The following is a 19303-nucleotide window of genomic DNA, read 5'->3' on the forward strand; positions in this document are numbered from 1 at the left end:
ACTCATCTGATTTTAACATACAGATATAAAATTTCCTCCAGAACGAGGGTCTTCAAAAATTAAGCACATTTATAAAAGAATGGGTCAGATCTGATCCAAAACTTAGAACAGCATTAAAGTACATGGTTAGGTACACGGACAAAAGTAGCTGCTGAGTGACTAAGTGGAAATACTATTTAAAATGTTTACAAGTTTAACAGTATTGTCACTACAGTAGTGGTTCTCAATGGGTGACAAAATACTGTAAATGCTCATAAAGGCACCAGCTAACATTTATTGAGTTTTAATAACATTCCAGACCCTATGTTAAGTGCTTTACATGGAATATGCCATTTAATCTTCAAATTAACCAATGAGGTGGTGGACGGCACAGTTTTAATAAACAATGTGCTCAATGTTTTTCCAAAGTATTTTCATATACACTATTTGATGTGGTTTTTAGTTTTTTAAAAAAGGCATTACTACTGGAGGAGGCATTCCTACTCTCCCCACTTTTCAGATAAAAAGAACAAAGCTCAAAGAAGTTCAACGATTTGTCCAAGGAAAAACAATGAATTGGTGGAATGACACTAGAATCTAGTGATTCGTGAGGGTGGTTTCCAATGGTCGGTTAGGATAGTTTCTCAATGTATCCATCCATGTCCACAAGGTTCCTTGTTGCCGAAAATGTGCTTAAATGCCTTCTCACTAGTGCTTAAAAAAAACAAACACACAAGCAAAACCCAAAGAACCCCAGCACCATTCTCTTCATGCTGTAGTAAATTTATATGCAATGTCAAAAGGAAGTACAGTCTCCCAAAGTAAGTCCTTTAGCTTTGCATATATTGTGGAGAAAAAAATGATCTTACTTGATAATCTACAGCTCGCAAGGCAAGCTACAGTCAGATTCTAAAGCACATGTCAAATCTTTATGGATATTTTCTACTTAGATTGCTACCTGATATTTTACTAGTGTTATCAAGCAATATAATTAACCATTTTGGTAGAATATTAAAGCCAACAAAATGAATATACTGATGTTAGTGGTTTTTCTAAGTTCAATTCTTATGAAAACTTCACGGTAATTATTTAAAAGCCCTGTCAATATTTGACCCAGAAAGCCACTAAAGCCACTTCTGTGTACTTTACTACTTAATGACCAGAGCCAGAAACCATAATCACCCACCAAGAACAGGTCTCTCCAAACGAGGATCCTTAAGTCCATATGTAAGAATACTCTTCATCATAAAAAATATATAAGGGTATACAAACAACATGACGGTATTAATTTGTTTGAGGCTTTTTAATATTGGAAAAAGTTTATGGTCAATGATACTGACAACTCCTAAAAGTGTCCTAAGGTTCACCTACACTGTATTTCTTATAATGAACAAAACACTCCTGTGTGCCTGTGCTCAGTCACTCAGTTGTGTCTGACTCTCTGTGGCCCCATAAACTGCAGCCCGCCAGGCTCCTCTGGCCATGGAATTTCCCAGGCAGGAATACTGGAGTGGGCTGCCATTTCCTTCTTCAGAGGATCTTCCTGACCCAGGAATCGAACCAGCATCTCTTATGTCAGGTTCCTTACCACTAGCGTCACCAAAGCTTAAGTAAAACATTCAGGGAGGAGCCAAGATGGCAGAGGAGTAGGACGGGGAGAACACTTTCTCCCCCACAAATTCATCAAAAGAGCATTTAAACGTCGAGTAAATTCCACAAAACAACTCCTGAATGCCGGCAGAGGACATCAGGCACCCAGAAAAGCAACCCAACTCTTCGAAAGGAGATAGGAAAAAATATAAAAGTCAAGTAAAACATTCGTAATAAATGAAGTATTCTGATTCTACATTTGAAAGCAAAATATGTTTATGAAACAATTCATAGCCTTTTACTAGCAGAGGTCAATTTTGGGAGCAGGTTAAAATCTTTAAATGGTGCTTATAAAACTTTTTTCATTATAAGATCATATTTGGAAAATATCAAATAACCCACTGTTTTCTTTTTGCACCCATTGTTTTCAGAGTGAGTGAAAAGAGAAGGGGCTAATAGTGAGATTTTTATGTTTTTCAAATGGGGGTATGAGTTAAAAAAGTTAAATACCGTGTTAGAATAAAAAAAATTATGACTATGAAATAATGGGATTTCATTTTCTCAAAATAAGAATGAAGTTGAAATCTTGCAGGATGTAATGTAGATTACTTAGGTACCATTAAGAAAGAGCACATCTATATAACAGTAGATATGGTCTTGGTATTGTTTTCTATAGAAATAATTTCACTTACTGTCCCTTTATCCTCTAAGGAGAATACCTAATACTGCCCAGTATCCAGCAAATGGCTCAGAAGATAGAGGCCTGTTATTACACTAGAGCCGCAATTCATCTCAATGGCCTTTCCTTCAAAACTTCCATCATCTCAAAATCTCTCTCGGAGGAAATTATAAGGAATAGTGAACATGACATTTTCCATGTCCCCATACTGTTGTGAACATCGGCTCCAGAATGTCCTCAGATATCCCCCATTTCAAAGAGTATGAAGTGCAGAGTAGAATTAATTTGAATATTTTAATTTAGAAACATCTTACAAGGGGCACCCATAAGGCAACTCCAAAAATTCTGAAAATGGCCTTGACGGTTTCACTTGATAACAGAAAATCTAGGCAAGAATTCTCTATTAAATACAGTTACTTCAACTGTAGTAACTTCTAACAAGGCTGAGAAGTCCTGGCTAACATTTCTCCTGCTTTATGTTAGGATTAGAGAATGGGAATAAAAGTGGTATGCATGGTGAACACAGAATCAGACCCAATCCATATGGAAATCCAAAATATAATGTTATTTTTCTTTTCTTTTTCTTTTGGGCTTACCACGCGGCTTATGGAGTCTGCCAGGAAATTTCCTATAACGGTGTTTTTAAAAGGAAGCTTCTCACCAAATTTTAAAATCTTATACTGGTAGTCCACTTTAAAAAATAATTTTTATAACTATATTTTAAAAAAATATATAAATATTTCAGTCACTGTGAACATGTTGGGAAAATAAAAGAATAAAAATGTTGCCATCCACCAATTATCCTTTTAATATCCTGGCTTTTTAGCTTTCCATTTTCCTGGGCACTTGAATGTATATGCACATACACATACATGAAGGCACATCTATGAACCCACAGTGTTTTGAAACATAGTTTTCACTGAATGCATAGCATTCCAATTTGCAGTTAGGCCCGAATTTATTTAACAGTTCCTCAGCTGTTGGATAAGTTGTAAAGCTAACATCCTATGATAACTTTTGGCCGTACTGTAATATACTTAAATATGTTAAATTACTCAAAATCTTTGTGAAACATGGCTAAGGGGCAATGTTAGTCACAGGAAAAAAAAAAGGATAGGAAAAAATTTTAACAGTAGTTACCTTTAGATGGTAAGATTACAGGTAATTGAGGTTCTTTGTTAAACTTTTTGAACTTATCCAAATGATTTCTAATACACATGCTGATAATCAGAAAACAATGTAGCAATTTACTAAAATGGAGACCAATGTTTATATAACTAGACATTAGAATTCACTAATATGGGGAAATACAATTCAGTGAAGATAAAAGGTAGCATTTAAGGTTGTAGATAAATACCTGTAACAACAAAAGACTAGAAAAACTAAGTGTCTAACACCAGGGGGTGGTGCTTAACCAAACTATATTACAACAGATTCACTAAGGAGCTAAGAGAAAGTGAGAAGCCAATCTCTGTGTGCTGCTACAGAAAGACAGAGACGATGCTCTTCCACATTAAGAAGACCAGGATGTTTAACAGTATGTATCATGTGATTCTAACAGTTATAAAAGAAAACAGAGTTAAAAGTTGGGGATGGGGTGTTGATTGTTTTACATGCATAAAGCACTTTTGAAAGGATACATAAACTGTATCGGTCACTTCTAGGTTAAGTATGGAGAGTTGGGTATGTAATACGATCACAACATGAAAATGTGCATTAATACATAAAAGATAAAAAGTAAATTATTCATAGCAGAAAATCTGGAATCACTTCAAAGTTGTCTCCTAAGTACTTTTTTAAAGCAGAATCTAACAACAGATCTAGAAAAATAATGGAAAAAACAGAAAGTTCAACCTATGAATTGTAGGAATACAATTTAAAAATAACATAATAACTAGCAATGGATATGTGTGCACTATAAACTGGTATTTCAAAACACTTACACAAGTTTTTATCACTAGCAAGGAAACAGCCAAAGAATTACTAAAGAAAACTAGCTTTTAATTAAACCATTCTAGAACTTATTAAACATGGGTGATTTTATTCCATGATTATCCTGTCATATTCACTCTGGTTTACAAGCTCACTAATCCAGAGACAGAATATACAACCACAATTTAGGCAATAACAAATGGAAATAAGATTTTTATATGTTGAGATTTAACATAGTACTTTCCTCCTCTAAAAACAAAGATAAAGAAACCAATTACAGAATGGGGCAGAGTGGGTTAGGAACTCTGAAACATTTAAAAAAATTCTAAAGTAGATGATCATTACTATTTTTAAAGCTCCCTCTAATAAAACTCAAATGAAAGAAGAATTACTTCATCTTTTGCAACATTTATGCTCCAGATGTGGACTGGAAACTAAGGTTGTCCTTACTAATTCTAAAAACCATATTTATAGATTAATAATATCTGCAGTACTGAATACGAATGCTGATTTACTGAGGTGCACCTATGTAAAAAAAAAAGAAGAAAAAAAAAATACTCCAACTTGTTTAACATCCCACAGTCATTAACAGAAGTCACCGAACTGGAATCCTTTTGATGTGTACAGCTTTCATACAGACTTTTAGATTCCTTAATACTGTGCTTTACCTAGAACACGTTATCATAAAAATATCATGAATCCCCAAAGATTCACGGCCACAATCAGCTCGTAATACTGGATAACAAACCCCACAGCAGAGAGCTGGGAATCAAACCAGAGAATACAAAGAAAAATACTGCCACTAACTTTCACTTCACATCTGGGATCTGACAATTCTCCTTCCATTTCCCCCATCAGTGTGGCACCTGGGGATTGGCTTAGCTAAAGGGAACAGGAAGGTATTATGATTTATATATAGATTCCCCTTATTTTCTGGGAAAATTATCCTTTCCACACACCCAGAGTGTGGCTTCAAGAGGAATTTTTAGCAGAATGGAGGGACAACTAGCTGTGATAATCCTGAAGATCAGAGAGGTGACCGATCACAGCCCCATTAAGCAGATGTCTGGTAATTTAGTTTAAGAGATGTTCTCTCACCTGAAACATGGGACCCAAGGCAGAAGATGAGCGCAGCAATAGGAAGTGCACTTTCCCACTTTCAGTAAAAACGCTCTTGTGAGAAGCTGAGGAGCTAGTATCTATTTACACTCTATTATGTCCTGAAATAGCACCATGGATCGGGGCCACTTTGTTAACAGTCCATCATGTTATCACTCACGCAGGTGTCACAGCACACAACCAACACTGCCACTTCCTTGAGGAAAGGACTTCCAATTCCTTGAGGAAAGGATCAGCTCTGTACAACCCAGGCTGTTCATAGCTGGGCCTGAGCAAACGCCTTTCGAAATACTGTTTCTCTGCATCCTGGTGACTGCACTTGCTTTCCTTTACTTACCTGGATTTTTTTAAGTTCCTTTCCATTACCTTTTACACTGTGGATCTAAATCTTAAAATCCACTGAGCAGCCTTAGGAAAAAGGAGAACGGAAGTTGCCCCCGCCAGGAAATGTGGAAAAGGAGGGTTGGGAAGGTCAACAGCGGCACAGGAGACAGAGAAATCCAGTGAAATTCAAGTAGGTTTAAGTCCGTTAAACCTACTTCTAGGCAATTCGTTTCGTTGCCTAACTGGCTTTTCCGGACATCCAGGCAGCGCCGAAGTGAATTAACTCGAGCCGTCTCAGCCCCCGCCTCTAGTCTGCGGGTTCCAGGTTTCCTTTTCTTGGAAAATTCAAATGCTACCTTCACCATCACCTCTTTTGCAGACTTTGCTCCTCCCACCCCCTCCCCGAGCCTTCCCTAACTTTGAGAGCTAAAATAAAGGGGAGGGGGCTGAGAAGGCCGCGAAGAGAAAAAGGAGTCAGGGTTGCCCTCTCGCCTGGGCCACCCCCGGCCAAGTCGCCTGCTGCCTCCTCGGTTTCTAGCCCGTCCTCCCAAAGCGGCGGACCCCGGGCGCTCCAGGGAGGCAGGATACGAGCGGCCTCCCGAGCCGGCCTTGTCCAACGATGCGCCCTAGACCGCCGCTCCTTCGCGGGGTCGGGCCTGGCTGCCCCGGGAAGAAGTCCGTCGGGGCCTCCGCCTCCCCGCGGCCGGGCCCCGCCTCCCGCCCGCGGCCCCCGGGCCGCTGTCGAAGCCCTTACCCGCAGGACGTGGTAGCCTTCTGTGCCCCCGCCTGGGATCTCGACGCTCTGCGAGGAGCCCATGGCGGCGGGCGATCAGTGTGATCGGGCTGGGTTCCGCGCTGCTCCCCGCCCCCCGCGCGCCGTCCGCTCCGCTCCTCCGCGTAGCACTTGGGACGTGGCACTCACTGCCTCCGGAGAGCCGGGCCGCACTGCCCGCTGGGAGATGGTCACCGCGGCAGCCAGGGCCGCTGCGACGCCGCAGACAGCGCCACCTGCCGCGAGTCACCGGGAGGGGTCTGAGGCGCCACGCGGGCCAGGAAGGAGGGAAGCCTGGAGCGGAGGGCGGGGTGAGGCCTACTTATGCTCGCGAGAGAGCAGAAATACGGTTCATCCGGCCTTGGTACCTTGCTACGGGTCCCTTGGCTTGACAAGATTCATCTAGACGCGTTCCCGCTGTTCCGAAGAACGGTTGCTCGACTGTAGCTCCCCCTGGTGGCCAGAGGCCGGAAAGGGGCTCCTGCTGAAAAGAATAGCTGCTGCTACTGCTAAGTCACTTCAGTCATGTCCGACTGTGTGTGACCCCATAGACAGCAGCCCACCAGGCTCCCCCGTCCCTGGGATTCTCCAGGCAAGAATACTGGAGTGGGTTGCCATTTCCTTCTCCAATGCATGAAAGTGAAAAGTGAAAGTGAAGTCGCTCAGTCGTATCCGACTCTTAGCGACCCCATGGACTGCAGCCTACCAGGCTCCTACGTCCATGGGATTTTCCAGGCAAGAGTACTGGAATGGGTTGCTATTGCCTTCTCCGAAAAGAATAGGCCCGATGCAAACACAAGGAGCTCCCTATTCGCGGGGTTTCTAAACTTGTATGTAGGTCACGTCTCCGGGTTATACAGAGGATCCTGGTAGTGGCTCTCCGTGAGTGGACTACCGCGTCCGCTCAGCTCAGCTCAGTTTTATAAAGGAGAATGTTCCCTTTATAAAACACCTGTCCTAGAGAGTCATGGAGGACCCGTCAAAGTTCTCTTTTTGTTTTTTGCCTTCCCTCATTGTGAAAATAAGATCAGTTGGTCACAACCTGAGCGATGCCAGTGTGGGAAATCCAGTTGGATGACCTTGGCGTTGCACTGCCGACTGAGTTCCCCATTCCACTTCCTTTAGGTTGTTGTAGTCACACTTTTCCTATTCTGTTCCTCCTTTTATCCCTTCCCCCCGCCCCAAATCCCCAGTTACTGCCCACGGGCCAATTTGACCATCAGCGACGAAAGATCAACCAAGTATCAGAACAAATGTATTCTAATATGAAGCAACGTTAAGTACCCATGAAGTATTCCAGCTCAAAAGGTTTACTTGCTCCTCTCACGCCTTTAGTTAGATCTTCCTGTTTCTGTTTACAGGAATATAAAGAATAGAAGAACAAGTAAAATGACTTCACAAGGAAGGAAGCACGCAAAAAAAAAGAAAGAAAGAAAGAAAAAAAGAAACTGGCTATTCTCTAGAACAGCTAGCCAGTTCTTTTCATCAAGTCAGAATAATAAGAAAGAGTTTAGACTTCCCTGAGGGTCCACTGGTTAAGAATCCACCTGCCAATGCAGAGGACATGGGTTCCATCCCTGGTCCAGGAAGATTCCACATGCCTTCGGGCAATTAAGCCCATGTGCCACAACTACCAAAGCCCCATGACCTACAGCCCATGCTCCGCAAGGAGAGAAGCCACTGTAATGATAAGCCTGTGCACTGCAGCTAGAGAGTAGCCCGTTTCCAGCAACTAGAGAAAGCCTTCACACAGCAATGAAGACCCAGCACAGCCAAAACAAATTAATAAATTTTTTTTAAAAAAAGAAAGGGTTTATACTGGGTTAAGAGATATGAAGGAAATAACCAGGACATGCAGTGAAAGGTGCTGAGTTGGGGGCTGATTTGGAGAAATCTGCTGTAAAAGACATTTTGGGCTTAATTGGGAAAATGTGAATATTGTTTGAAGAAAAGCATTTACTGTCATGGAAAAGTGGAAATTATTGACTGAAAAAAACAGGTTATAAGACAGAATATGCCTATAAACAATATGAAACATTTTTGTAAATAAAATACATGTTAATATATAATATCCATATAAAAATGTGGCATGATACCAACCAAGGGTAAGAGTGGTGATCTCTGGGCAGTGTCAGAGATGTTTTCTTTTTTGTTTTGGCCAGTTCTACATTCTAAAATGCTCATAGATTGCTTTTGTAACAAAAGTATTTCAAATAGAAAAACAAAATATTTCTTTCTTGGCTGTCAATAGACCAATACCAGGTTTTTAGGAAACCAGTACATACACAAAGAAATGAAATCTCCAGTTATTAGGCTCCTCAAGGACAGGAAAGCTAGTCAAGTCAGCTCTGTGTTCCTAATATTCAGCAGAGTGTTTGTCAGCTAATTCAGCAAATTAATGAAACTAATGCAAAGGAGTAAGTATAAGAACTATATTTGATGATTATTTTCTTGTTCTGCTTGGCAATTATAATCCTCTTCGTGGTGAGGTCGTAAGTTATTGCTATGTCCAACGGTCAAAATTTTTGTTTCCCAGATGTCCAGCATGAAGCCATGGTTCGTGGAGACCCAAGGTAGCCCATGAGCAAATTCCACCCTTCCTTAGAGCTGTAATATGTCTCAGCGCTACGAGTGACTACCTGCTATTTCCCATACAGACCATTTAGTGTTTTACCTTCTTGACTTTATTTAAGCTCATCCATACATCTGAGATGCTGTTTTCCACATTTTCTATTTCAAAAAATTCTAACTAATTCCTTAAGACCCATCTCAAATGTCACTTATTTACCCTTAAATTCAGTATGACTCTCTCCGTGCTCTGAGTTCCTGGAGTAATTACTCCCTTCATTTCTGGTAGCATCATAACACGACCCCGCTATCTTCCACCATTTATAGTCTATTCACTCAGACTGCAGATCATATTTTTCCCTTTTAGATTCCCAGTTCTTGTTTGAGCGTTGGGAACATGGTAGTAATGTTCATTGATTTGAATGTGTGTGATGAAGAGTTTCCAAACCTTTCCTTTTCAGGATCAATTAATAAGTTACCTCTGCTCTTCCTGTTTGTGCCTCATCAAACCCTGTGTTATTTCTTTAGTGGCAACTGGTAGACGGTGAAGTGCAAGGCTCACCCAATTTGGACCTGAGAATATGTGATAACCGTTGCTCCTATTTTCCTAGTGCCATTCATTTTCCTCTTTTACTTGGGGAAATATGTTCAGAGGGCAGAGAATAAAATCCCAAGGATGTTGCCAAAACTAATATAAATTGATGTCATGATGGAAGGGAACACTTGGGAGATTATTGTCCAAATCAGTCTCAATTGAAGTAGGAATCTGCTGCAGGCAAGTTGGTATTTTGAAACATCACAGGCAACAGAAAAATAAAGCCCAACAAAAGCAAATATCTATAGACTAAAAGAAATCAAATAAGATGAAATCTATTTTTCTGGAAGAAAAAGCATCTGAGATACAATTTGTATGTCTATTCTGGGTTTCATTAATTCTGAGTTTCCATAAATAAGCAGTTCATGATACAAGGGTTATTTGTGACATATTGGCTAGTACAGCCTAATATTTTTGCCTCCAGACTATTCTGGGAAAGGTTGGCTCCTAGGGCATTTGGAGGGCAACCACTCTGCATAGTCAAATAGCAGGGCCTCCATCTCTAACCCTTTCCTGACCTGGATTGTTTTGTTCAGGAGGGGTCATGTTATATGCCTTAGAACCCCAGTCATAGCTAACTGGAGTAGAGGGGACCCCCTGACTTTTCAGCAACCAATACCTACACTAACCAATAACCTGTGGGGTGGCTATTAAGAAAAGCTCTGCCTCCACACACCCTACCCCAAAAAACAAACAACAATTGATGGTGACTAGCTAGGTCAATAGATTTTCTCTTTGGGCACTGGGAGCTGAGAAATATAAGCAGAGACCTTCTCTCAATGTATGCTTATTTGCATATTAGAATGTAAACTCCATGAGGTCTTTGCCTTTGACAGTTTCAAAGAACACTGGTCAGGGACCTCCCAGTGGTCCAGGGGCTGAGACTCCACACTCTCAATGCAGGAGGCCTAAGTTTGATCCCTGCTCAGGGAACCATATCCCATGTGCTGCAACTAATACTCCGAGTGCCACAACTAAAGATTCTGCATGCTGAAGTGAAGATGATAGTCCACATGCCACAACTAAGACCCAGTGGAGCAAAAAAAAAAGAGCATTAGTCAGGTACTTTGCAAAATATACATGCATTTGGGTGTCTCTAATGTTTTCTTGAGCAAACTCCAGGAGACAGTGGAAGACATGGAACCGGAAGTGCTATAGTCCATGGGGCCACAAAGAGGCTCACACAGCTTAGCGACTGAACAACAATAATGTTTTTTTCATGATTAGACTTGGTTTATGGAATTTGGGGAGCAAGGCCAAGAGGTGAAGTGCCCTTTTAATTACATCATATCATTACATCATTGCATCATTCACTATAGCATGACATTACTGGTGATGTTAACTTTGATCCCTTTGTTAAGATGCTATCTGCCTTAAGAGTGAAGTTACTGTTTTTCCCTTTCCCCTGGAAGCAAGTTACCAAGTCTAGCTTACCCTTCAGTTCCACCTCCTAGATGGGGGAATATACAGAAATAATTTGGAATTCTTCTGTAAGAAATTTTGCCTTTTCTCTCCTATTTATTTAATCATTTTACTTATATAAAATGATTAGGCTCATGTACATTTATTATTTGACTATAATCCAGTACCACGTTATTCAATGCTGGTAGGAAAGCAAAGTGGTGTATTTTGTTGTTCAAATTGTTTCAGCTTTGCTAATTGGGACTGCTTTTGGGTTGGCCTCTGTATCCCTTTGACAGGCTTTTGTGTGTGTGTTAAAATACAAATAACCTAAAATTTACCATCTTCAGCATTTCTAAGTGTGAACCTTAGTGGTATCAAGTACAGTCACATTGTTGTGCAGCCATTCTTTTGTTATTTGAGCATTTCTGTACTTTATGGCTCAAAGTGCTTTATGGTTTTATGGCTACAAAATGCTCCAGGCTTATCTTGTATTGTTCCTGTTTCAGTCCTAGTCTCAGCCATTCCTCCAAGGAGCTCTGATGCCTTTAAGTGGAAAATGGTATTTAGAAACTAAGATGTTGGTGCTGGGTATGCTGTTTGCTATTGAGGTGTCACCACTCTGATCTCCTCAGCAGACAGACCCAGAAAACATGTCACTATATACTGATCTAAGTATATACACATATTTATAACATTTCTGTATTTATCTGTGCATATTAAACTAACCATGAGTTCACACTGTCTCCAACTCGAATTGAGCACTACAGGATTCATTCTGGCATCTGCCCTATGTTTATTTGTAACTTCTGTCCCTGACAGCGAGAAGCCTATCTCCTATTACCTATCATTTATTTACTCTTTACTCACTTTTTCAACTCTTTACTCACTTTTTCAACTTGAGTACATACACAAGGTAGGTTCATAATTGTTAACATGGACTCCTGTGAGAAACTATTTATCGACTACAGTATTGTATTTACATACAGTTTTTTATCTTTTGCTTTACAGTTTCCAGTCAGAACACCATTTCCCAAAGTAGGTCAGCTCCTCTGCCCCCTGACCCCCTTCAACAAAGTGAAGATATATGGTAATCTTCACCTGTGCAATACAGTTAGATTCATTAGTCCCAGGCTGGGACCCTGGATCCATCAGGATTTTCTTTTCATTTGCACACAGTATAATTTGTTCTTTGTGATGTGTATTTCTATGAATTTTCACAAATGTGTGTATCCAACACCCTAATACCATATAGAACACTTCTATCACTTTAAAACTTCCCTTACATGGCCCCTTTGTGATAAGCCATTCCCCCTTGGCAACCATTAATATGTTTTCCATCCTTATAGTTTTGCACTTCCCAGAATGGCATATGTATGGAATTACACAATATCTAGAATGTTGGGTCTATTTTCATTCATTTAGAAAAATGCATTTAAGGGGACTTCCCTGGTGGTCCACTGGCTAAGATTCCATGCTCCCAATGCAAGGGGTGAGCACTGAATCCCTAGTCGGGGAACTAGATCCCACATGCTTCCCAGCTGGGCTTCCCAGCTGGGCTTCCCAGCTGGGGCTAGTGGTAAAGAACCCACCTACCAATGCAGGAAACATAAGAGAAGTGGGTTCGATCCTTGGGTCAGGCAGATCACCTGGAGGAGGGCATGGCGACCCACTCTAGTATTCTTGCCTGGAGAATCCCTTGGACAGAGGAGCCTTGCAGGCTACAGTCTACAGTCTTGCAAAGAGGTGGACACAACTGAAGCAACTTAGCACATATGCATGCTGTCATTAAGAGTCTGCATGCCGTAACTGAGAGCTTGTATGATGCAACTAAAGATCCCACATGCCACAAATAAGAAAGACTTGGTGCAGCCAAATAAACACATAAAAATTTTTTTTTAAAAGAAAAACTCATTTAATATTCATGCATGTAGCCTACTCCTTTTAATGATAGTATTTCACTGTATGGATGTACCATCATTCATTTTTCCATTTACCTGTCAAGAAACATTTTGGTTGGTTTCAGATTTTGGTGAGTATCAAAAAGCTGTTATGAACATTCATACGTAGGTTTTCTGTGAATACAAATTTTTAATTCACTTGAGGAAACACCTAGGAATTGATTTACTGGGTTGCATGGTAAATTTTTGTTTAACTTTATAAAAAACTGCCATATTGTTTTCCAAAATGTCTGCATTCCCACCAGCAGTGAATGTGCATTCCTATTGCTCTGCATTCATACCAGCATTGGGTATTGTCCACTTTGGGATTTTAACCATTCTCTTAGGTATATCGTGGTGTCTGATTGTGGTTTTCACTAGCATTTCTCTAATGACAAATGCAACTGAACATCTTTCCATATACTTATATGCCACCCATATCTCTTTCTTGTCAAAGTGTTCAGATATTTTATCCATGTTTACATTGGGTTATTTATTTTCTTATCATTGAGCTTGAAGTGTTCTTTTGTCTTTTGGATTTGAAACCTTACAAAATATGTGACTTACACCCAGATTTGACTTGTCTTTTCATTCTCTTAACAGTTGTCTGTAAAAAAAAAAAAAAAGGCAAACATTTTTAATTTTACAAAGTCCAGTTTCTCATTTTTTTTCACAGAGTTTGCTTTCAACATGGAAATGCAAGGTCACACAGACTTTCTCCTGTTTTCTTCTTGAAGTTTTATAGTTTTCCACCTTATAGTTAGGTTGATGATGCATTGTAAGTTAATTTTTGTATAAGGTGTGTGTTGAGGCTTATTTCTTTTGCTTAGGAATGTTCAATTGTCCCAGAACCATGTGTTAAAAAGAGAATCCTTTCTCCATCGAATTGTCTTTGCACCTTTGTCAAAGAAGAAACTTTAGAGCTGGATCTGATCTTCCCAGCAAACAATTTCAATAATAAGGCCCCAAATGAACTAAAGCTCTTGTATTTCTTTCACATTTCATCATCTTTTTATCACCACAAGTATTTTAAACTAATACCTCTATTACTTGAGATAACCTGCATATGTATGTGTGTGTGTGTGTTTTAACAGATAAAAGAACTCGCTTAAAGCTTTCCCAGGTTACTTCTTTCAACTGTCTCCTCCATCTGAGTCCTTCTAGTAATTTTATGGGTGTCTAATTTTAGGGAATGAGTCCTTTGGTTAATTATTACTTATGGGCTCTTTGAAGATGAAAGGTGCTCGTAGGGCCAGTAATTAGTTCAATAAGAACAATATTGACCTCCTGATATCTGCCTTTCTTGCCAACATATACATGAAAAGGTACTCAACATCATTAATCATTAGAGAAATAGAAATCAAACTACAATGGGGTATAACCTCACACCAGTCAGAACGGTCATCATTAAAAAGTCTACAAACAATAAACACTAGAGAGGGGATGGAGAAAAGGGGACACTCCTACACCGTTTGTGGGAATGTAAATTGGTACAGCTACTATGGAGAACAGTAGGGAGATTCCTCAAAAAAATTAAAATAAAGTTGCCATATGATCCAGAAATTCCACTCCTGGAGGAAACTCTAATTCAAAAAGATATATGCATCCCTGTGTTTATAGCATCCCTCTTCACAATAGCTAAGACATGGAAGCAACCTAAATGGCCATCAATAGAAGAATGGATGAAGAAACATGCAAAGACTACTACTTAACTATAAAAAGGCATGAAATAATGCCACCTGCAGCAGCATGGATGGACCTAGATATTACCACACTGAGTGAAGTGAGTCAGAGAAAGACAAACATCGTATGTTATTGCTTATATGTGAAATCTAAAAATGATATAAGTGAACTTATTTATGAAATAGTAAGACTCATGGACATAGAAATTTGAAATAGATAAACAAGAACCTACTGTATAGCAAACTATATTCAATATCTTGTAATAAACTATAATGGAAAATAATCTGAAAAAGAATATATGTGTGTGTGTGTGTATAGAAGAGATATATATATATATATATATATATATATATATATATATATAGGATAGAGTCACTTTACTGTACACTTGACCTAACACAATGTTGTAAATTAACCATACTTCAATAAAAAACTATTAAAAAAGCCAACAAACTTGCTGTACCATTTAACACTTCCAAAAAAGAAGTGATTACTAGCGGTATCTTACTCCTGGTTTAAATAGAAATGTATTTAATAATTTATTACTTAACATGATGTTTGCTTTCAGTTTTTGCTAACTAATCTTTCTAATGTTAAGCTGGAATCTTCATAAGCCCGCTTTACTTCAGGGTTTTGTTAGGAAAAACTGCTGAATGTCAGCTTATATCAAATGCCTTTGGACATAATTCCACTTAATCCACGTTTTTTCTCATTTAACTTGTTATGGTTATAGGTTTTTTTTTTTTTAAATGTTGAAACATTTTACATTTCTGAAATAAGTAGTTTTTGGATATTGTATTATTTTTCACCATGCTACTGTATTCCATTTGTATTTTATTTATTTAGAAATTTAAAATCTATTCCTATAACTGAAATTGCTCTGTAGTTTTTTCTCTATTTATCAAGCCCTGTGCCTCTATAGCACACGAGTCATAATTCTATCATAGAGCTTATTACCCTGATGCAAATTGTTTATCTAATTGTGTATGTGTCAACAAGTAGAGAGCAGGGACCAGGTCATATTCGATTTTCTGTTCTTTGTGTCAAGCATGATGCCTGGGACATGGTAGAGTCGCAATGAATCTGTGTTGAATGAAGGACACAACGGCTTTTGGAAATATTTTCCTTTCATCTAATTGGTTCAGACAGTAAAAAATCTGCCTGCAATGCAGGAGCTGCAGGAGATGTAAATTCAATCCCTGGGTTGGAAAGATGCCCTGGAGGAGGGCATGGCAACCCACTCCAGTATTCTTGCCTGGAGAACCCCATGGACAGAGGAGCCTGGTGGGCTACAGTCCACAGGGTCACAAAGAGTGGGACGTGACTGAAGCGACTTAGCACATGATGGTTGTTAGCCATATATTATCTTTATATCTCTTTTTATCAATGCTATGTTTCTATCTTCAATTATTTGCTTACAGAAATACCATTAGGGAATGTAATACTGCAGTTAAAATGAATAAACCAGAGCCATGCGTATGGATATAGATGCACCTCAAAAGTATCAAGTTAAACAGAAAAGCAAGGATATGTACAGCGGGTCACTATCTACACAAAGGTTTTAAGATTGAAACAATATTGTGCGCTTATGCTATTGAGTCTCAACCCCATCCCAGTTCTTCTATGCACCCTTATGTATTGCAAAGGGCTAGAAACCTGTGAACTATTAATACATGTCGCAGGTTCCCTTATCTACTGGCTCCTAGTTAGGTTGTGCAGGAGATTAGAAAACTGAAGGGAAACACAGTTTTCCTTTCCATTCCTGGCAGTGCTTCCAGCCCTGGTGGCAGTAGCAGTAATAAGAGGTGACTGAAAATAAGCATTTCAGTCACATCAGCGGCTGTACTAGCAGCAGTAGTGCCAACTTGTAGCATCCCTACAGGGAAAGCCAAGTAAGCAAATACACTGAGGTCATTTTCCTCTTCTGCCCTACTTCCTGCCAGCACTTTCCACCTGCCAAAACCAACCGGAAATCAGAGGTGAAAAGAATCCAGTGAGGCAGTCTGTACAGTTCAGCTTTCTGAGCTCAAAGAAAGGTACAGAATTGACTTGGAAGGGCGAATGGACGAAACTGGTCATAGCCTCCTCATCCTGTTTACATCTTCAGCCCTTCCTGAACCAATTCGCAGTATTAAATCTCCCTTGTGTCTAATACATAGAGTGGTTTCTGTTTTCCTGACTGCACAATGACTGATTCAGTATAGTTTATGGTTATACAGATATGTAGCAAAGGAACAATAACTTGCACGGGAATGATAAACTCCTTGTTCAAGATAATGGCTCCCTCTAGATGGAAGAGAACAGAATGGAACAGGGGACGAGTACATAGGCATCATTTTCCTTATCTGAAATATTTAACTTCTTAAGCTGGAAAGTGAATATATGGGTATTTTGTTCTCTATGTTTGTTATATGATTCTCTATTTTTTCATATGCCAGACTATTTTAGTCATCCTCACAATTATACATATGTTTATATATATATATATATATATATATATATATATATATATATGTTCTTATATGGGCTTCTTTGACAGCTCAGTTGGTAAAGAATCTGCCTGCAATGCAGGGGACCCTGGTTTGATTCCTGGGTTGGGAAGATCCCCTGGAGAAGGGATAGGCTACCCACTCCAGTATTCTTGGGCTTCCCTTGTGGCTCAGCTGGTAAAGTGTTTATATATATTTATATATACATACTTTTATACATGTGTTTATATATATATCCAAACACATATGTATGTATGAACAAATGAATGAATGAAAACGAATGAGACCTGACTCTGAATTCTGTCAGTTATCTGAACTAAGTTAAGCTTCTTAAGTTCTCTCAGACTTTGCATCCTCACCCCTAGAATAAAGAATAAAGATAATAGTATTTACCTTTCAAGACTATTGTGATGATTAAGTGGCATAATATGCAAAATGTCCCAGCATAGTGCCAAGAACATGGCCATAGTTTCCTTCCTCCTGAAACTTCAGGAAGAATAAGGACTTGACTTTGTGATAAACTTTAACTTCCAACAGTTGTGCTATGTCTCAAGGAGGTGACTTGCTTTCTTTTATTTCTTTTTAAAACCCTTTAATGTTTCTTCTCTGAAGAAACAGAGTGATAGCTGTTCAGTGTAGAAAGTTTGAAAAATATAGAAACATACAGAGATGAAAATTAAAATACCATGGTAGTTCTTTCCCTCCTAAGTGCTTAAAAATTAGAACAACACTGTATAGGTCTCTGACAGTTCTTTAACTTCACAACACAAGGGAAACATTTTCCAGTCTCATATATTCTATGGTATCACTTCTGCTGGCTGTATAATATTCAGGTGGCTGGGATGGCTGGGTTTTTCTAATACTTCACAACTAAAATTACCACTGTAATAAACTTCTTTGTTGATAAGTCTTTGCCCACATTTCTTATTATTTCCTTGGACAAAATATTTGTGGGAATCTTGAAAGTTATGACCAACCTAGATAGCATATTGAAAAGCAGAGACATTACTTTGCCAACAAAGGTCCATCTAGTCAAGGCTATGGTTTTTCCAGCGGTCATGTATGGATGCGAGAGTTGAAGTGTGATGAAAGCTGAGCGCTGAAGAATTGATGCTTTTCAACTGTGGTGTTGGAGAAGACTCTTGAGAGTCCCTTGGACTGTAAGGAGATCCAACCAGTCCATTCTAAAGGAGATCAGTCCTGCGTGTTCCTTGGAAGGAATGATGCTAAAGCTGAAACTCCAGTACTTCGGCCACCTCATGTGACGAGTTAACTCATTGGAAAAGACTCTGATGCTTGGAGGGATTGGGGGCAGGAGGAGAACGGGACGACCCAGGATGAGATGGCTGGATGCATCACCGACTCGATGGACATGAGTTTGAGTGAACTCTGGGAGTTGGTGATGGACAGGGAGGCCTGGCGTGCTGCAATTCATGGGGTCGCAAAGAGTCGGACACGACTGAGTGACTGAACTGAACTGAACTGAACTGGTCATACTGCATGTACATTTGATGGCATCTTATGCCTTTGGCTATCTCACTTTCAAGAAAGATTGTACAAAAGAAAGAAAGTCTGTGCCAACTGATACGGCCTTTAGTAGTGTTGGAGTGTGCCACTTTACCACATCGGGAAGTTACTTTAAGAGAGAAATTAGACCAGGCATAGATTTAATAGAGGAATCTTCTACAATTGATTCTAACTAGTTTGCTGTTTAAAAAATAACAGCAAAGAGCCACATCTTCACAGAGCAGAGAACTTCCATAGGCCACTGAAATCCGGCACTAACAGGCTGCTGTGCAGAGGGATTCCAGTGATGCTTTTAAGGGTTAACTTCTATTTGGAAACAACTAAACATTGACAAAAGCTAAAGGTGGTTTGGGATCCCACTGACCTGTGGGTCCACTAAATGTGACTGATAGTGATATACTACTTGGAAAACAAGCCAAGTACTCCATTCCTAGGTGAGGGCTGACACTTGGGTTTCCTGGGAGTTTCTAACTTTTCTCTCCGTCCGGATTGAAGGTCTTAGACCCACTCTAAACTGGTTAAATGGGGGGAAAAAAGGAAGATAGCAAAAAAAATTACAGCTAATAAGAGCTTTCATTCTTTGTTAATTAATTTCTGCTACTCTAACCCTCTGGCACCTGCCAGCCTCGGTGTATTGGAGCCAGTGATTTTCAAAAATAATTAGTTAACGAGCTGCTCTCTGTGACAGGATGCTGAAAACTTCAC

The 19303-nt window shown here is 39.6% G+C and overlaps 1 protein-coding gene across 2 annotated transcripts in view; it reads right to left on the reverse strand.

Moving 5' to 3' along the window:
* GORASP2 (golgi reassembly stacking protein 2) overlaps positions 1-6579 on the reverse strand; it is a 30944-nt gene extending 24365 nt beyond the window's left edge. Inside the window, exon 1 of one of the 2 annotated variants that reach the window (XM_019971040.2) lies at positions 6378-6579. In XM_019971040.2, coding sequence (XP_019826599.2) covers positions 6378-6440 — 63 coding nt within the window. In that variant the 5' untranslated portion in view covers positions 6441-6579. Of the gene's footprint in view, positions 1-5838; positions 6260-6377 lie in introns of those variants that run through there. The other variant, XM_019971031.2, reaches the window with a different exon arrangement.
* Between the last annotated feature and the right edge of the window lie 12724 nt (positions 6580-19303).

Source organism: Bos indicus, chromosome 2, assembly GCF_029378745.1.
Source record: "Bos indicus isolate NIAB-ARS_2022 breed Sahiwal x Tharparkar chromosome 2, NIAB-ARS_B.indTharparkar_mat_pri_1.0, whole genome shotgun sequence".
Taxonomy (NCBI): Eukaryota; Metazoa; Chordata; class Mammalia; order Artiodactyla; family Bovidae; genus Bos; species Bos indicus.